The sequence below is a fragment of the Chiloscyllium punctatum genome, chromosome 6 (assembly GCF_047496795.1).
Source record: "Chiloscyllium punctatum isolate Juve2018m chromosome 6, sChiPun1.3, whole genome shotgun sequence".
NCBI lineage: Eukaryota > Metazoa > Chordata > Chondrichthyes > Orectolobiformes > Hemiscylliidae > Chiloscyllium > Chiloscyllium punctatum.
The window spans coordinates 84,354,365-84,372,908 of NC_092744.1; the positions used below are offsets into that span (position 1 = coordinate 84,354,365).

The window sequence follows — 18,544 nt, forward strand, 5'->3', positions numbered from 1 at the left end:
AGCGACACTGGCTCAGGACAGCTGGAGGGCAGAAGAAAGGGACTCAAAAGCTCACTGGGACTGGAAAAGGAAAAGGCTTATTTCCCACATTTGGCAGAGTTCCTGCTCCTCCTTGCTATCGGGGTCCAATGCTGGAAATCTGAATGATTGAAATCATCAGATCCAGATGTGAAGCAGCTTTCATCCCAACAATCAGGATCCAAGCTCATGCATCCAAACAGCATAATTCAAGTAAATAAGGGAGATTGGTGACCAAATTATAAATAGTTTTATTTTGCTAATATTGCTGAATAGCTATTTTTCAGAAAAAGGTACTAGATTGACCTCTCTGAACGTTTCCCTTCAATGCAGAAACAAATTTCTACAGCAGCTGATATGAGAATATGTGCAAATGGATGAACACAGCACTGAATACAAAGGGAGTGCAGTAATCTTCTTAATCACCACTCTCCCAAATCGCACCCTCTGTGCAGGGAAAAAGGATTCTATTTCCAGAGTTCTCCAATAGGTTCCTCGCCAACTTTTTCAATGGTTTGCTTCACCCGAGACAGTATTTCCTGATGTAAATCTTCAACACTTTGAGAAGCATCTAGTTTCTGTTTTGATAAAACGAAGTTAAGGAAGTTAAATCATCTCTAATCATCACGTCAAAGAAAATGCTTTCAAAGTTATTCCCATGGATGATATTGCCTGTCCACCTCCTAGTCAATTTTTCATTTCTCGTTGACAATGACAAAGCCCAGGAAGACAAAGTCATTAATGACCCACTCCTCCTTTCAGAGAACTGTGATCCTAGACTTCTCCAGAGAGTTTTGAAGAATGAGAGGTGATCTCATTGAAATGTTAAGGGATAGACAGGGTAGATGCTAGTAATTTGCTTTCCCTATCAGGGAGACTAGAACCAGAGATACAATTTAAACAAAATAGAGGCGATGCCACTGAGGTCCCAAGATGTGGAGAATTTATTTTACTCAGAGTTGTGAACCTTTGAAATTCTCACCACAGAGGGCTGTGGAGACTCACTCTACGTTTAAATTAGAGATTGACAGATTTCTGTAGTGTACAGTAATGAGTGGATATAAGATAGTGAAGTGTTCGAGACATCCTGCGCATACCTTCCAGTTTAAAGTCTCATCTTTCATCAACTCTTCAAACTGCTTAAGTACTGAATCCTGGAAGGCATAGTTTTCATACCGCTCGTTGCCAAAGCCCCCTCTCTTCGCAGCTGTCGAAGGTTGAAGATGAAGAAACAGGATTACATCAGGCTTTGGAATACCTACGTCTGGTTGTTTGCACCATTCCAATGTGAAGTCCTATTTTGAGGAAATAAATTATACAGTGTTAGCCAAGAGGGAAGAGATGACCAGCATTAAAAAAAAAACACCTTTAGCATGCAAAATAAGTGATGACCTTCCCCTTATTTTTAATTTTGGACTCTCCCACAAATAGAAATATCTTTCTACATACCTGTCAAACTCAAGTGTAATACTCAAGCCCTTGATGAAGTCTTGCAAAGAAGCTACTGAAATGCAATTTTTTTTCTTTCAACTATTTTTACATTCTTTAGTCCTTGCATTCCCTGACCCCCTCCCCACTGAAGATCAAACAGATCTAACGGTTTTCAGTCAGCAAACTGAAGACCATTCAATTAAGTTCCTGTGTTCTGGCCAATATTAATACTTAAACAACAAAATTAATTATACATTGTTGCTTTTGGGAGCTTGCTGCATGAAATTTGGTTATTATATTTCTCACATTACAATGACATGCACTTCATTGGCCTTGAGGCACCTTTTTTTTGGAGGAGACAGGCTCTGCAAATGCAAGTCTTTTCCTTCAATCAATATCTCTCAATTTCTCTATTTTTCCAAATTCTATCAAAAAGTCTATTTGAAAATGCAGGGTTATAGGCTGGGCTGTGGGGGGACGCAGGATGCTCTTCAGAGGGTAGGTGTGGACTTAGTGGGCCGAATGGCCTGCTTCCACCCTGAAGGGATTCAATGATTCCTGATCATTCTTCAGCTCTGTTGGTTTACAAACACTGAAATCCATTTTTTACAAAAAAAATAAAATTCTGACAAAAGGTCATCACCGCCTACAAGTTTCACTCTGCTTTTCATCACAGATGGTGCCTGCCCTGCTGAATATTGCTGGCACTTTTTTGTAGTCCACCTTTTTTCAGAGATTAGCATTGCTGCCTCACATTACCAGGGAGCCATGTTCGATTCCACCCTTGGATAACTGTCAGTGTGGAGTTTGTACATTCTCTCCACATCTGTGTGGGTTTCCTCCCACTGTCCAAAGATATGCAGGTTAGGTGGATTGCCATGCTAAATTTCCCTGTCGTGTTCAGGGATGTGCAGGCCAGGTGGATTAGCCATGGGGAGTACACAGATAGGATAGGGGGTGGATCTGGGTCAGGGTGTACTCAATGGGCCAAATGGCCTGCTTCCACACTGTAAGGTATTTGCACAGTGTAGAGTCACCAAATTTATCTTAAACAGAAATGATTAATTCCAACCTAAGTTTTCTGATAAAATAAAGAACTGGAAATCTGAAATAAAAACAGAAATTGTTCGAGATTTGGCTGCATGTGTGGAGAGAAAGCAGAGTTAATGTTTCAAATCCAGTGTTGACTCCAGAAATTTGTTTTTGTTACAAAGCTTTTGATTTTCGATGTGCCAGGAAAAATGGGAACAATTTTCTGATTGACTTGGACTTGTCGACACAGTTCACGTGCTCATTTTTACTACTTACTGGCTTTGCACTAGTGAACGCAACTCCAGAAAATGCATATCTATCCAAGATCAGAGTGACCCCTTGTTGTAACTTTTCTTTAATCAGTGGCCTGGAACACAGAACATGTGAATGATATGTTGCAACAGTCGGAACAGTCCAATCATAGCAAGCAAACCCACATTAAACAACTATTTAAATAGAGTATTCAGAAGGTTTGAAGCTTCTGTGCTTCCATCACCATGTTTTAGTTCAAAGCTGGACCAATAACTAAGTTTGATCTAATGCTCTGGAGATGTAATTTAAATCAAAACATAGCCATCTTCAGCTAGGAGTGCCGAGTGAATAATCAATCTCTATTTCTTGCTGAAATCCCTTCAGCCAACTCAATTCATTCCAATAGATAGTCATAGAGCCGTTCAGCACAGAAACAGACTCTTCAGCCCAACTGGTCTGTGACAACCAGATATTCTAAATTAATTTAGTCCCATTTGCCAGCATTTGGCTTATATCCCTCTAAGCGAAAGTGAGGACTGCCGATGCTGGAGATCAGAGTCAAGATTAGAGTGGTCAGGCAGCAGCTAAAGAGCAGGAAAATCAATGTTTCAGGCAAAAGCCTTTTAGGAATGAGGCTGGGACCCTCTTGGGTGGACAGATAAATGGGAGGGGAGTTGGGGCTGGTGGGAAGGTAGCTGAGAGTGCAATAGGTGGATGGAGGTGAGGGAAATATATCTTCGGTGTGGAGTCCGTGTGTAGGTGGCAGAAATGGCAGACGATGATGCGATGTATGAGGAGGTTGCTGGGGTGAAAGGTGAGGACCAGGGAGGTTCTGTCCGTGTTGCAGTTAGAGGGGTGGGGTTTGAAGGCAGAAGTGCGGGATGTAAATGAGATGTACTGGAGGGCATCATCAGCCATGTGGGAGGGGAAATTGCGGTCTTTAAAGAAGGAGGCCATCTGGTGTGCTCTGTGGTGGAACACATCCTCCTGGGAGCAGATGCGGAGGAATTGGGAGTAAGGGATAGCATTTTTGCAGGAGGCAGGGTGGGAGGAAGTGTAATCCAGGTATTTGTGGGAGTCAGTGGGCTTGTAGAAAATGTCAGTTGAGTTAGTCACCTTCGATGGAATTGGGGAGGTCCAGGAAGGGGAGAAAGGTGTCAGAGATGGTCCAGGTGAATTTAAATTCTGGGTGCAATGTGTTGGTGAAGTTGATGAACTGTTGAATCTATTCTTGGGAGCATGAGGTGGCGCCGATGCAGTCATCAATGTAGAGTGATAGAGATGTACAGCATGGAAACAGACCATTCAGTCCAACCCATCCATGCCGACCAGATATCCCAACCCAATCTAGTCCCACCTACCAGCACCCGGCTCATATCCCTCCAAACCCTTCCTATTCATATACCCATCCAAATGCCTCTTAAAATGTTGCAATTGAACCTGCCTCCATCACATCCTCTGGCAGCTCATTCCATACACGTACCACCCTCTGCGTGAAAAAGTTGCTCCGCAGAGGAAAAGGTAAGGAGTGGTGCCAGTGACTCCAGAAGATGGACTGTTTCCTGTAAACCCTTCCTATTCATAGAATCAACCAGATGCCTTTTAAATGCTGTAATTGTGCCAGCCTCTACCACTTCCTCTAGCAGCTCATTCCATACATGCACAACCCTCTGTGTGAAAAAGTTATCCCTTAAGTGCCTTTTAAATCTTTCTCATCTTAGCCTAAACCTATGCCCTCTAGTTCTGGATTCCCCCACCCTGGGGAAAAGATCTTGGCTATTCACACCCGTCATGACTTTATGACTTTTATAAGGTCATCCCACAGCCTCTGACACTCCAGGGAAAACAGTCCCAGTCTATTCACTTCTTCCTACAGCTCAAACCCTGCAACCCCGGCAACATCCTTGTAAATCTTTTGTGAACCCTTTCAAGTTTCACAACACTCTTCCTATAGCAGAGAGACCAGAACTGAGCATGGTATTCCAAAAGTGGCCTAATCAATGTCGCGTACAGCCGCAACAGGACCTCACAACTCCTATACTCAATGCACTGACCAATAAAGGCAAGCATAGCAAATGCCTTCTTCACTATCCTGATATTAAGAAATGGTTGAAGGCACTGAATAATTAAAGGCTACAGACCCCTGATAACATTCCAGCGGTTGTGTTGAGGATTTGTTACCCAAGGAGCTGTACCCAAGCCAAGGTGTTCCATTGTAACTCCAACATTGGGGATGTACTCAACAAATGCAAAATTGGGCGAAAGTGAGTACTGTAGATACCACAGATTAGAGTCAAGTGTGTGCTGCTGGAAAAGCACAGCAGGTCAGGCAGCATCCGAGCAGCAAGAAAATCAACATTTCGGGCAAAAGCCCATCATCAGGAACGAGGCTGGGAGCATCGGGGGTGGAGAGATAAATGGTAGGGGGCGTGGGGCTAGGGAAAAGGTAGCTCAGAGTGCAATAGGTAAAGGTGATAGGTTGGAGAGAAGGGTGATGCAGATAGGTGGGAAGAAAGATGGACAGATAGGACAGGTCATGAGGATGGTGCTGAGCTGGAAGGTTGGAACTGGGATAAGGTGGTTGGGTGGGGGGAATTAGGAAACTGGTGAAATCCACATTGATGCCAAGGGGTTGGAGGGTCCCGAGGCAGATGAGGCGTTCTTCCTTCAGGCGTTGGGTGGTAAGGGATTGGCAATGGTAGAGGCCCAGGACCTGCATGTCCTCGGCAGATTGGGAGGGGGAGTTGAAGTGTTCGACAATGGGGCAGCGGGGTTGGTTGGTGTGGGTGTACCGGAGATTTTTTCTGAAGTGCTCTGCGAATAGGAAAATTGCTCATGTATATCTTAGAGTCATAAAAATGTACAGCACGGACACAGACCCTTTGGCCCAAACCGTCGATGCCGACCAGATATCCCAACCCAACCTAGTCCCACCTGCCAGCACTTGGCCCATATCCTTCTAAACCCTTCCTATTCATATATCCATCCAAAAGCCTTTGAAATGTTGCAATTGTACTCGCCTCCACCACTTCAACCCAACCAATCACCATCAAAAGTTATGAATGGTACTATCAAATGGCACTTATTCTACAAACGTCCACTCATTGATTCTCAGTTTGGATTCCTCCAGGGCCACTCACCGCCGAGCTCATTTTAACCTTGGTACAAATATGGACAGCTTAATGCAAGGTTTGTAGCTCAGGTTGAGGTTTAGGGTGTAGGTTTGCTCGCTGAGCTGTAGGTTTGATAGCCAGCTGTTTCATTACCTGGCTAGGTAACATCAGTGGCGACCTCCAAGTGAAGCGAAGCTGTTGTCTCCTGCTTTCTATTTATATCTTTCTCCTGGATGGGGTTCTTGGGGTTTGTGGTGATGTCATTTCCTGTTCATTTTCTGAGGGGTTGATAGATGGTATCTAGATCTATGTGTTTGTTTATGGCGTTGTGGTTGGAGTGCCAGGCCTCTAGGAATCCTCTGGCATGTCTTTGCTTAGCCTTTCCCAGAATAGATGTGTTGTCCCAGTTGAAATGGTGGTTTTTTTTCATCCGTGTGTAGGGCTACGAGGGAGAGAGGGTCGTGTCTTTTTGTGGCTAGCTGGTGTTCATGTATCCTGGTGGCTAACTTTCTTCCTGTTTGTCCTACGTAGTGTTTGTGGCAGTCTTTGCATGGAATTTTGTAGACAACATTGGTTTTATCCATGGGTTGTACTGGGTCTTTTTAAGTTTGTTAGTTTTTGTTTGTGAGTGTTGGTGGGTTTGCTAGAGTACATGCCAGAGAATTCCTAGAGGCCTGGCACTCCAACCACAACGCCATAAACAAACACATAGATCTAGATACCATCTATCAACCCCTCAGAAAACGAACAGGAAATGACATCAACACAAACCCCAGGGACCCCATCCAGGACAAACATATGAATAGAAAGCAGGAGACAACAGCTTCGCTTCACTTGGAGATCGCCACTGATGATGTTACCTCACCAGGTAATGAAACGTCTGGATATCAAACCTACAGCTCAGCGAGCAAACCTACACCCCATGGACAGCTTAAGTCCACAATGGAGGTGAGAATGACAGCAGTATTTGTCCAAGTGTGGCATCAAGGAGCCCCAGCAGAACTGAAACTGATGGAAATTAGGGGGAATCTCGCCAGTCATGGGCCCCAGAAACTATACCAGAAGTTCCTCAGAATAGGGTCCTAGGCCCAAACATCTTGAGCTGCCTCATTAATATTATTTATTCTATGATAAAATCAGAAAGTGCTGTATGATTTGTACATCATTCAGTTCCATCTACCAATCCTCAAAATGAAGCAGTCCGTGCGTAAAGGCAGTAAGGCCTGGATAACAGTGGGCTGATAAGTAGCAAATAACAATTCCATTACATACGGCAATGAATTATGTACTTATTTATTTATTTAGCCGTTGCTGAATCTCCCCATTATCAATAGTCCAGTTGGATGGTGTCACCTTTTCAACTGCATGTTTACATAGACCAGTCACACTCTCACTTTAGCTACAAGAGCAGGCCAACAGAGGCTGGAAACTCTTCTCTTGATATATTGATGACTACCCACTTGCCTGAATGTCTGAGCTCCAACATTCAAGAAACTTGATACAAAGAGAAAACAACCTGCTTGAATGACATCCCATTCACCACTTTGAATATTCACTTGCTCCACCTCTGATGTAGTAAGATATAAGCAGTGTGTACCATCTACAAGATGCACCAATTCATCAAGGTGAGCTAGTGCCTTCACACCCCTCCCTTTAGCTCTCATTCACAAATGTTTTTGTTAAACACACAACTGTTTTTCTTAGCAATTTGCACAGCGAGGTTGCATTGTGTCATCCCCACCCCCACTCACCTAATGTACTCTATGCTACTTTCTCCCCACCCCCCTTTCATTTATCTCTCCACCCTTCAGGCACTTTGCCTGTATTCCTGATGAAGGGCTTTTGCCCGAAATGTCAATTTTACTCCTCCTTGGATGCTGCCTGAACTGCTGTGCTTTTCCAGGACCACTAATCCGGAATCCCTAATATATTTTACCTAAAGGAACACAATCTCAGCCCTGTATTGTATTATTTCACAGTCAGGCTTAATAGTTTATTTGTCAATTAAAATACAGTTTTGCACACTGTGTATCCAGCACACTACATAAATAAGATTTAGCAAGATAGCTGAGAGTGCGTTTCAGATTGGTTTTGGTGTGTGCTTCAGGATTTAGGGGTGAGCTTATAGAGTTTTATAAAATGAGGGGCATAGATAGGGTGAATAGCTAAGGTCTTTATTCCAGATTGGGGAGGGGAGTCTATAACGAAAGGGCATAGGTTTAAGGTGAGAGATTTAGAAAGGACCCAAGGGTACCTTTTTCATGCAAAGTGTGAATGAAATGAGCTATCAGAGGAAATGGTGGAGGCTGGTTCAATTACATCATTTAAAAAGCATCTGAATAGGTATATGAATAGAGGAATATGGGCCAAATGCTGGCAAATGGGACTAGGTAAGATTGGGACGTCTGGTCAGCACAGACGAGTTGGACCGAAAGGTCTGGATTTGTGCTGTGCAACTCTATGCTCTGACAGCACCTGACAACCACAACCACTACCATCTAGAAGGATGTTAGCAGCCGATGCACGGGAACACACCACACACATGATCCCCTCCAAATCACAATGATTAGCTTAAGGAAAAGAGCTTTCAAATAGACTAAAGTCTTTGAAAGAACAGCAGGTCCCCAACTTAATTAATTTCACTTAAAGGGAATAACCAGCTTAATCTGGGAGAGAAATCATGACAGGAAACTTCAGACCTGTAGTGTGTGCTTCTTGTGCAATGTGGGAAATAAGGGACGCTCCCAGTGTCCCTGACAGTTACATTTGCAGTAAGTGTCTCCATCTGCAGCTATTGGCAAACTGCTCCTTCGAGCTGGAGCTGTGTGGGTGGACTCACTGTGGAGTATCCACAATGCTGAGAATGTATTGGGTCAGTACGTTGAGCACTGATTTCTCTGCACAGATCTGCTGAGCTTTTCCAACAACTTTGAGTCAGAGTGATGCCCAGCATGGAAAGAGACCCTTGGGTCTGTTTTTGTTTCTGGTTGACAGCATCCACAATCCTTTCAGTGTTTTGCTTAATGTTTGACCAGTCGCATGGCGTCTGCAACATGGCACCTCACATCTACCTTATAAAATAAGAATAAAAGGGTCTAAGACTATCTTAAAATATTTTGAGAAGGTTTAGTCTGGTCCATAATTGCTCTGAGTGGGTGTTTTTTTTTAAGCCAACCTATGTTCCAACTCCAATCTCCCCACCACACAAAAAACTGAAAGCACTAAGTCTGTGTCGAACTTTGGTCCCCCTTAAACATCGAAGTCGCTCACACTCGTTCCCATCTGTTGGCGGCAAACAGCAGGTGCACGGTGTGATCCTCGAGATTACTCGTCTTCTCCAGGTACGAGCTGATCAGGCCGCCGATTTCAGTACTTCGGTCTGAAACAACAGGCAACGAGGGCAAGGTGAAAGCACGACCGGCGACGGTGGCGGGCTCTAAACCGAAAACACGGCGCGGGGCGGGCGGGCTCTAAACCGAAAACATGGCGCGGGGCGGGCGGGCTCTAAACCGAAAACACGGCGCGGGGCGGGCGGGCGCGCTCTAAACCGAAAACACGGCGCGGGGCGGGCGGGCTCTAAACCGAAAACATGGCGCGGGGCGGGCGGGCTCTAAACCGAAAACACGGCGCGGGGCGGGCGGGCGCGCTCTAAACCGAAAACACGGCGCGGGGCGGGCAGGCTCTAAACCGAAAACATGGCGCGCTTACCCGGGAACTGCAGGACCTCCGCGGCTCGGCCGTGCTCCCGCAAGGCCTCCTGTAGTTTCCTGCACTGGGTGCTTTTCCCGGATCGGTCTATTCCCTCCAGCACGATGAGAGCGCCCCGCCGAGCAGCCATGTTTCAAGAGGCGGGCTGACCCTGCCGCTCTTGATCCGGGATGGCGGATTCTGAGCGATGACGCGGTGCCGCGGATGCACGAACCAGGCCAGGCCAGGCCTCCACGGAGAGAGGGGCCCAGCCATCGTCTCCCCGTCTGGATTGAAATGAAGTGTGCAGGACAAAACATTTTATGCAACTGTTTTGTGTGTGTGGCTGGAGGGTGGGTGCTGATGGAGAAAGGATGTTGATCGTTCAGATTAAATGATCCACCAACTTCTTCTCTCCACAACCCCCCCCCCTCAGATATTTAGTTAATCACACAACACCAGGTTATAGTCCAACTGGTTCAAAGTTAAAAATCACACAACACCAGGTTATAGTCCAACTGGTTCAAAGTTAAAAATCACACAACACCAGGTTATAGTCCAACAGGTTTATTTGGAAGCACTAGCTTTCGGAGCACCGCTCCTTCATCAGGGGGTTGACAACCTGTTTGTCAGCCAGACAACAGGTCTGTTTCCATCCTGTACATCTCTATGACTCTCTAAATTCTGTGTCTTAGGGTCTTGCTCCACAACTACCTGAAGAAGGAGCTGCGTTCTGAAAGCTAGTGCTTTCAAATAAACCTGTTGGACTTAACTGGTGTTGTGTGATTTTTAACTTTGTACATTCTAATCCAACACCGGCATCTCCAAATTTCACATCTACGCATGGAAAGAAAAATTAGGGTTACCACTCACATAGCTTATTAGTTGCCTCTGCACAAATTGATCTTCAGAACTTGGGTCATTTCTATTATACCAATGGTGTCTTCATTGTTAAAGTCATATAACACCAGGTTATAATCCAAAAGGTTTATTTGGAAGAACTAGCTTTTGGAGCGCTGCTCCTTCTTCAGGTAGTGGTGAAGCAGGACCCTAATTTAGAGAGTCATATAGAGATGTACAGGATGGAAGCAGACCCTTCGGTCCAACTCGTCATTGCCGACCAGATATCCCAACCCAATCTAGTTCCACCTGCCAGCACCCAGCCCATATCCCTCCAAACCCTTCCTATTCATATACCCACCCAAATGCCTGTTAAATGTTGCAATTGTACTCGTCTCCACCACTTCCTCTGGCAACTTATTCCATACACGGACCACTCTCTGCATGAAAAAGTTGTTCCTTACGTCTCTTTTATATCTTTCCCCTCTCACCCGAAACCGATGTCCTCTAGTTCGCACTCCCCCACCTCAGGGAAAAGACTTTGTCTATTTATCATATCCATGCCCCTCATGATTTTATAAACCTCTACAAGGTCACTCCTCAGCCTCTGACGCTTCAGGGAAAACAGCCCCAACCTATTCAACCTCTCCCTATAGCTCAAATCCTCCAACCCCTGCAACATCCTTGTAAATCTTTTCTGAACCATTTCAAGATTCACAACATCCTTCCAATAGGAAGGAGACCAGAATTGCACGCAATATTCCAACAGTGGCATAATCAATGTCTTGTACAGCCGCAACATGACCTCCCAACTCCTATACACAATACTCTGACCAATAAAGGAAAGCATGTCAATCGCCTTCACGATCCTATCTACCTGTTATTCTACTTTCAGGGAGCTATGAACCTGCATTCCAAGGTCTCTTTGTTCACCAACACTCCGTCGGACCTTACCATTAAGTATATAAGTCCTGCTAAGATTTGCTTTCCCAAAATGCATTTATCTGAATTAAATTCCATCTGCCACTTCTCAGCCCCATCTGATTAATAGCCCATTGTAATCTGAGGTAACCTTCTTCGTTGTCCACTACACCTGCATTTTGGTGTCATCTGCAAACTTACTAACTATACCTCTTATGCTCCCATCCAAATCATTTATATAATTGACAAAAAGTAGTGGACCCAGCACCGATCCTTGTGGTAGTCCACTGATCACAGGTCTCCAGTCTGAAAAACAACCCTCTGTCTTCTACCTTTGAGCGAGTTCTGTATCCAAATGGCTAGTTTAGATTAGATTCCCTACAGTGTGGAAACAGGCCCTTCGGCTCAACCATTCCACACTGACCCTCCGAGGAGTCACCCACCCAGACCCATTTCCCTCTGGCCAATTCACCTGGCCTGCACATCTTTGCACTGTGGGAGGAAACCCACGCAGACACAGGGAAAAATGTGCAAACTCCACACAGATGTCACCTTAGGCTGGAATTGATCCTGGGACCCTACTGCTGTGAGGCAGCAGTGCTAACCACTGAGCCACCGTGCCACCCCTATGATAATTCTCCCTGTTTTCCATGAGATCTAACCTTGCTAACCAATCTTCCATGGGGAAACCTTGTCAAATGCCTTACTGAAGTCCACATAGATCACGTCCACCGCTCTGCCCCCACCAATCCTCTTTGTTACTTCTTCAAAAAGCTAAATTTTATAGCAAAAGATTACCGTGCCATGCAATTGAAATGATATGTTGAACAAACCTAGATTGCTGTTAAATCTTTCACTTTTTAGAATGGTTTGCAGGTTTCAGTTCATTAATATGTAAATCTCAGAAGTTCTTTTAAGTCACATTCTTGATATAACTTAAGGTTTTTATTAAAAAAAAGGTGACAGCTCAGACAATGCATTAATTGGTGTGAGGTTAGAGTCTGTCTGTATCCCAATCTTGAGTCAGACTGGTTCTATTTCCAAAATGGACTGTAATCAAGATGAAGGGCTTATGCTCGAAATATCAATTCTCCTATTCCTTGGATGCTGACTAACCTGCTGTGCTTTGGTGACTAAGCTGACTCTTCCCGGGACGTTCCTCAGTGATAGCTCTCTGCCGCCCTCTGTTGGATACAGAGATGAAGGAGTCACTGTCAAGGTCAGAAGTTATTGACCATCTTAATGACCCTTATGAAGGTGGTGAGTTGCCTTCTTGAATATTTCTGAGAGACTTACTGTAGTTTAAAAATGTCTACGTGTTGCAATGGACTAGACTGAGTAAGAACAGCTTATTTGACAGAATGTGTGTTTGTTAATGTCATTGTCTCGGCCCACGTCAGGCCGCCCACCTGGTTTCTTTATTTTTTTGAGTTTTCTGTTGGAGTTTGATATGATAGAGTTTTCTTTTATTTCACACATTTAGGTCATTAGTGAACCAGATGGGTTTTCCCAACAATCAACAATGGATTTGTGGTCATCTGGGTATGCTGCACTTCACCAGTGAGGCCTTGACAGTATCACTGAAGTGCTTCCTCCGTCCACCTGGGGCTCACCTGCTGTTTCAAAGCTGAGAGTAGAGCACCTGCTTGGAGAATCTTGTGTCGGTCTTTTGGACCACATGCATTTCTTCTGGAGCTGTCACATGATGAAATGACCGTTGTGCACCCAACTTCTGTGGCCAAAAGCCACGTGGCGATTCCAGGAGGAGTTCCTCAGGGACATGGAGGAAATGGTTAAAAAGGACCTTGAGGATGACTTTTCCAACAGTCACTATGAGAGAGATTCCCCTGTAGTTACCACAATCGGCCTTGGTTCCTTTTTTGAAAATGCTCACAACTGTGGCATCTTGGTGCTCTCTCGGGATGTTCTCTTCCTTCCCCACAATGACGGCATAGCTGAAACAGCCTCAGTACTCAACACTAACAATTGCCAATTTCCAGATGCCATCCTACAATTAGTCTGTTTCATCCTTGACGACAACATTTTCATCTTTGACAATTAGCTCTGTATCCAGACACACAGAACAGCCACGGGGACAAAGTTTGCACCCTAATATGCCAAAAGTTTCATGCAAAAATTCGAGTAAGACTTCTTTGCTGCACAGGACATTCAATCAACACTATATACATGATACATCAATAACATTTTCTTCCTTTGGACTCACGGCAAGGAATCACTGAAATGACTACACAATGATATCAACAAGTTTCATCGCACCACCAGACTTCTATAGACTACTCTTTAGAATCAGTCTTATTCTTGGACACACGCATCTTCATCAAGGACAGACACCTCTGTATCCCAAGGTAAAAACAATGACTGCAGATGCTGAAAACCAAATACTGGATTAGTGGTGCTGGAAGAGCACAGCAGTTCAGGCAGCATCCAACGAGCAGCGAAATCAACGTTTCGGGCAAAAGCCCTTCATCAGGAATAAAGGCACCCCTTTCCGCCTTCCACAAAGACCGTTCCCTCCGTGACTACCTGGTCAGGTCCACACCCCCCTACGACCCACCCTCCCATTCTGGCACTTTCCCCTGCCACCGCAGGAACTGTAAAACCTGTGCCCATACCTCCTCCCTCACCTCTATCCAAGGCCCTAAAGGAGCCTTCCACATCCATCAAAGTTTCACCTGCACATCCACCAATATCATTTATTGTATCCGTTGCTCCCGATGTGGTCTCCTCTACATTGGGGAGACTGGGCGCCTCCTAGCAGAGCGCTTTAGGGAACATCTCCGAGACACCCGCACCAATCAACCAAACCGCCCCGTGGCCCAACATTTCAACTCCCCCTCCCACTCTGCCGAGGACATGGAGATCCTGGGCCTCCTTCACCGCCGCTCCCTCACCACCAGATGCCTGGAGGAAGAACGCCTCATCTTCCGCCTCGGAACACTTCAACCCCAGAGCATCAATGTGGACTTCAACAGCTTCCTCATTTCCCCTTCCCCCACCTCATCCTAGTTTCAAACTTCCAGCTCAGTTACTGTCTCCTTGACTTGTCCGACCTGCCTATCCTCTTTTCCACCTATCCACTCCACCCTCTCCTCCTTGACCTATCACCTTCATCTCCTCCCCCACTCACCCATTGTACTCTATGCTACTCTCTCCCCACCCCCACCCTCCTCTAGCTTATCTCTCCATGCTTCAGGCTCACTGCCTTTATTCCTGATGAAGGGCTCTTGCCCGAAACGTTGATTTCGCTGCTCGTTGGATGCTGCCTGAACTGCTGTGCTCTTCCAGCACCACTAATCCACCTCTGTATCCCAATCTACTACAAGCCCACGGATAACCTCAAGATGCTGCAATTCTCTGGCTTCCACCCTAAACATGTTAAATAATGGACAAGCCCTGCATGTATACAGGATCTGGTCAGTCAAGGAAGAATGCAGTGGACACCTAAAGATGCTGAAAGATGCCCTCATAAAGTGATACAATGCTCGATTCATCAATTGAGGGAGGCAAAGAACTTTTTCAAAGTGGGATGCTCAACACATCAATTGCCAGTTCCAACGTGCCACAGCAAAAACTGCGATGACCTCCTCAGAGGACAGACACAGGACACAACTAATAGAGTGGCCTTCGTCGTCCAGTACTTCACTGGAGTGGAGGAACTATACCATGTTCTCCTTCAGTATGTCATTGATGGCAATGAACATCTAGCCAAGATGATCCTTACGCGTCCAATTCTCACCTTCAAACAGCTGCCAAACCTTAAACAGACCATCAATTGCAGCAAACTACCCAGCCTTCAGGACAACATCGACTACAATGCCACACAACCCTGCCATGGCAATCTCTGTAAGACATACCAGTTCATCGACATGGATACTAACATCACACGTGGGCACACGACCCACAATGTAAACGGCAGATGCTCATGTGACTCAGCCGATGTTATTTACCTCATACACTGCAGGCAAAGATGCTCTGAGACATGATATATTAGTGAAACTGTGCAGACGCTACAACAACAATTGAATAGACACCACACAAAACTCTCTAGACAGGAATGTTCTTTCCCAGACAGGGAACACTTCAGTGATCAAGGACATTCAGCCTCCAATTGTCAGGTAAGCATCCTCCAAGAAGGCCTTCAAGATACACAACAGCGTAGAATCATCGAGCAGAAACTGATAGTCAAGTTCCATACTCATAAAGATGGCCTCAAACGTGATCATGTTGCGCTTCATGTAACCCCACCATACTGTTCTGTATCTGTAAAATCTTCTCTACTGACTTGTTTTGACACCAAAACCTTGGTAATCTGTTATAATCTCTCTACCTTAATTAGTTTGTACAGTTTTGGATTACTTGTTACTTTGGTTAGACCCTCAGCATGCGACTCCTATATCTAACATGTTATTCCAGCCATTTGGTTTATCTCCAGCATTACCTTGGTTTAATTTTTGTAGTTATCTCTCTGCCTCAATTAGGATTGTAGGTCATCCTTTCACTTGTCATTCAGCTGTTGACACTTTGCTCATACCACCTGACACGTTTGATCACCTGCAGAAACTTATTATTTGGTATGTCCACTCACGCCTTTCGTATGACCTTTTGATCTCTCTGCTATAAATTCTGTGCCTTCACTTCTTCCTAGTGAAGGGACAGTGGTCTGAAAGCTTGTGATTTCAAATAAACCTGTTGGACTATAACCTGGCATTGTGTGACTTCTGACCTAGTCCAGCCCAGTCCAATGCTGACACCTCCATGTTATATCTGTTGTACTCTGATGTAACCTTCTTCGCTTTCCACTACACCTCCAATTTTGGTGTCATCTGCAAACTTACTAAGCATACCTCCTATATTCACATTCAAATCATTCATATAAGTGACAAAAAGCAACGGACCCAGCTCCGAAATATGTGGCACACCACTGTTCACAGGCCTCCAGTCTGAAAAGCAACCCTCCACCACCACCCTCTGTCTTCTATCTTTGAGCCAGTCCTGAATCCAAGTGACCAGTTCTCCCCGCATTACATGTCATCTAACCTTGCTAACGAGTCTACCATGAGGAACCATGTCGAACACTTTCCTGAAGTCCATACAGAGCACGTCCACTGTTCTGCCTTCATCAATCCTCTATGTTACTTATTCAAAAAGTTCAATCAAGTTCCTACACAATTTCCTACACACAAAGCTATGTTGACCATCCCTAAACAGTAATTGCCTTTCCAAATACATGTAGATCCTGTCCCACAGGATTCCCTCCAAATACTTGGCAATGGTTAATAGTTCCCTCACTTTTACTTACCACTTTTCTTAAATAGTGACACCATGTTAGCCCTCCAGTCTTTTGGCACACCACTTGTAGCTATCAATGATACAAATATCTCAGCAAGGGGACCAGCAATCAGTTCCCACGGAGTTCTAGGGTACTCTGGATCAGGTCCTGGGGATTTATCCATCTCTTTGCGTTTTATGTCATCCACCACCACCTTCTCTGTAATATGGACATTTTTCAAGATGTTACTATTTATTTCCCCACGTTCTTTATCTTCCATATCCTTCTCCACAGTAAACACTGATGCAAAATACTCCTTTGGTATTTTGCCCATCTCCTGTGATTCAATAGGCTGCCTTGCTAATCTTTGAGGGGGCCTAATCTCTCCCTAGTTATCCTTTTGTCCTTAATGCATTTATAAAATCCCTTTGGATTCCCCTTAACCGTGTTTGCCTAGCTATCTCATGTCCCCTTTTTGCCCTCCTGATTTCCCTCTTAAGTATGGACAAGTTGGACCGAAGGGTCCGTTTCCATGCTGTACATCTCTATGGCTCTACTGCCTTTATACTCTTCTAAGGATTCACTCGATCTCTGCTTTCTATACCTGACATGTGCTTCCTTCTTTTTCTTAACCAAACCCACAATTTCTCTCATCATCCAGCATTCCCTCCACCTACCAGCCTTGCCTTTCAGGAATATACTGTCTCTGGACTCTTGTTATCTCATTTTTGAAGGCTTTCCATTTTCCAGCTGACTCTTTACCTGCAAACATCAGCACCTAATCAACATTTGAAAGTTCTTGCCATCAAAACTAGCCTTCCTCCAATTTAGAATTTTAACTTTTAGATTTGGTCTATCCTTTTCCATCCCTATTTTATTAGGATTATGATCACTGGCTCCTTATTCACTGGCACCTCAGTCATCTGTTCTGCCCCTTATTTCTCAAAAGCAGGTCAAGTTTTGTATCTTTTGTCAGTGCAACAATATACTGAATCAGAACATGTTCTTGTGCACACTTGAATTCCTCTCCAAGCCTTTAACTCTATGGCAGTCCCAGTCTATGTTTGGAAAATTAAAATCCCCTACTCATAACCACCCTATTATTCTTCAGATTACAAAGGTCGCTGTACAAATTTGTTTCTCAATTTCCTGCTTACTACTGGGGGTGGGGGTGGGGGTGGGGCGCGGGGTGGTTATGGTACAATCCCAATATATGATCTTCCCTTTCTTATTTCTCAGTTCCACCCAAGCAACTTCCCTGGATGTATTCCCAGAAAAACCCTTCCCTAACTGTAGCTGTAATATTATCCCTAATAATAAATGCCACTCCCTCTCCCCTCTTGCCTCCATTTCTATCCTTCCTATAGTATCTATACCCTGGAGCATTAAGCTGCCAGTCCTGTCTATCCTTGAGCATGTCTCTGTAATTGCTAGGATAGCCCAGTCCCACATTCCCAATCATGCCTTGAGTTCATCTGCCTCGTGCATTGAAATAAACATAGTTTATTTGATCATTCTCTGCTTTGTTCCTGCCTGCCCTGACGGTTTGACTTGCTCCTTTTACCAACTGTACCAGTTTCAGACTATCTCTTTCCTGATTATCTCCCTGGGTCTCACCCCCACCAGTTTAAATCCTCCCAAGCAGCTTGAGCAACTTTCCCTACCAGTATGTTCATTTCCTTCGAATTCAGGTGCAATCCATCCTTCTTGTATAGATCACTTCTACCCGAGAAGAGAGTCCAATGATCCAAAAATATGAATCTATCTCCCCTGCACCAGCTCCTCAGCCATGCATTAATGTTTTTCACCCTCCTATTCCTACCTTCACTAGCTCGTGGTATTGGGAGTAACCCAAATATTACTACCCTCAAGGACCTTTTTACATTTCTGCCTAACTTGTCATATTCTCTCCATAGAATCTCATCCTTTTTCCTTCCTTTGTCATTAGTTCCAATGTATA

At 44.8% G+C, this 18,544-nt stretch overlaps 2 protein-coding genes across 2 annotated transcripts in view; one reads left to right on the plus strand and one right to left on the minus strand.

Annotated features, from left to right (window-relative positions):
• Positions 1-249: 249 nt before the first annotated feature.
• On the minus strand, positions 250-9,770 carry dtymk (deoxythymidylate kinase (thymidylate kinase)). The gene is made up of 5 exons (XM_072573153.1): positions 9,555-9,770; positions 9,117-9,225; positions 2,758-2,848; positions 1,116-1,313; positions 250-596 (listed from the first exon to the last, which is right to left on the minus strand). The coding sequence occupies exons 1-5, from the start codon at positions 9,682-9,684 to the stop codon at positions 486-488; spliced, it is 639 nt and encodes a 212-aa protein (XP_072429254.1). The 5' UTR covers positions 9,685-9,770; the 3' UTR covers positions 250-485.
• A 4,386-nt stretch (positions 9,771-14,156) lies between these two features.
• The window catches only part of ing5a (inhibitor of growth family, member 5a), a 40,808-nt gene continuing 36,420 nt past the window's right edge, over positions 14,157-18,544 (plus strand). The window contains exon 1 of the mRNA XM_072573152.1: positions 14,157-15,430. The gene's annotated coding sequence lies outside the window, so the exon portion shown is untranslated. The remainder of the gene's footprint in view (positions 15,431-18,544) is intronic.

Bases quoted from the DNA above. Each gene is read 5' to 3' on its own strand.
- dtymk (XM_072573153.1), bottom strand. From the start codon at position 9,684: ATGGCTGCTCGGCGGGGCGCTCTCATCGTGCTGGAGGGAATAGACCGA. The intron at 9,226-9,554 runs GTAAGCGCGCCA...CTGTTGTTTCAG, and splicing joins GGAGGTCCTGCAGTTCCCGG to ACCGAAGTACTGAAATCGGC. The intron at 1,314-2,757 runs GTAAGTAGTAAA...TCCTCAAAATAG, and splicing joins CGTTCACTAGTGCAAAGCCA to GACTTCACATTGGAATGGTG.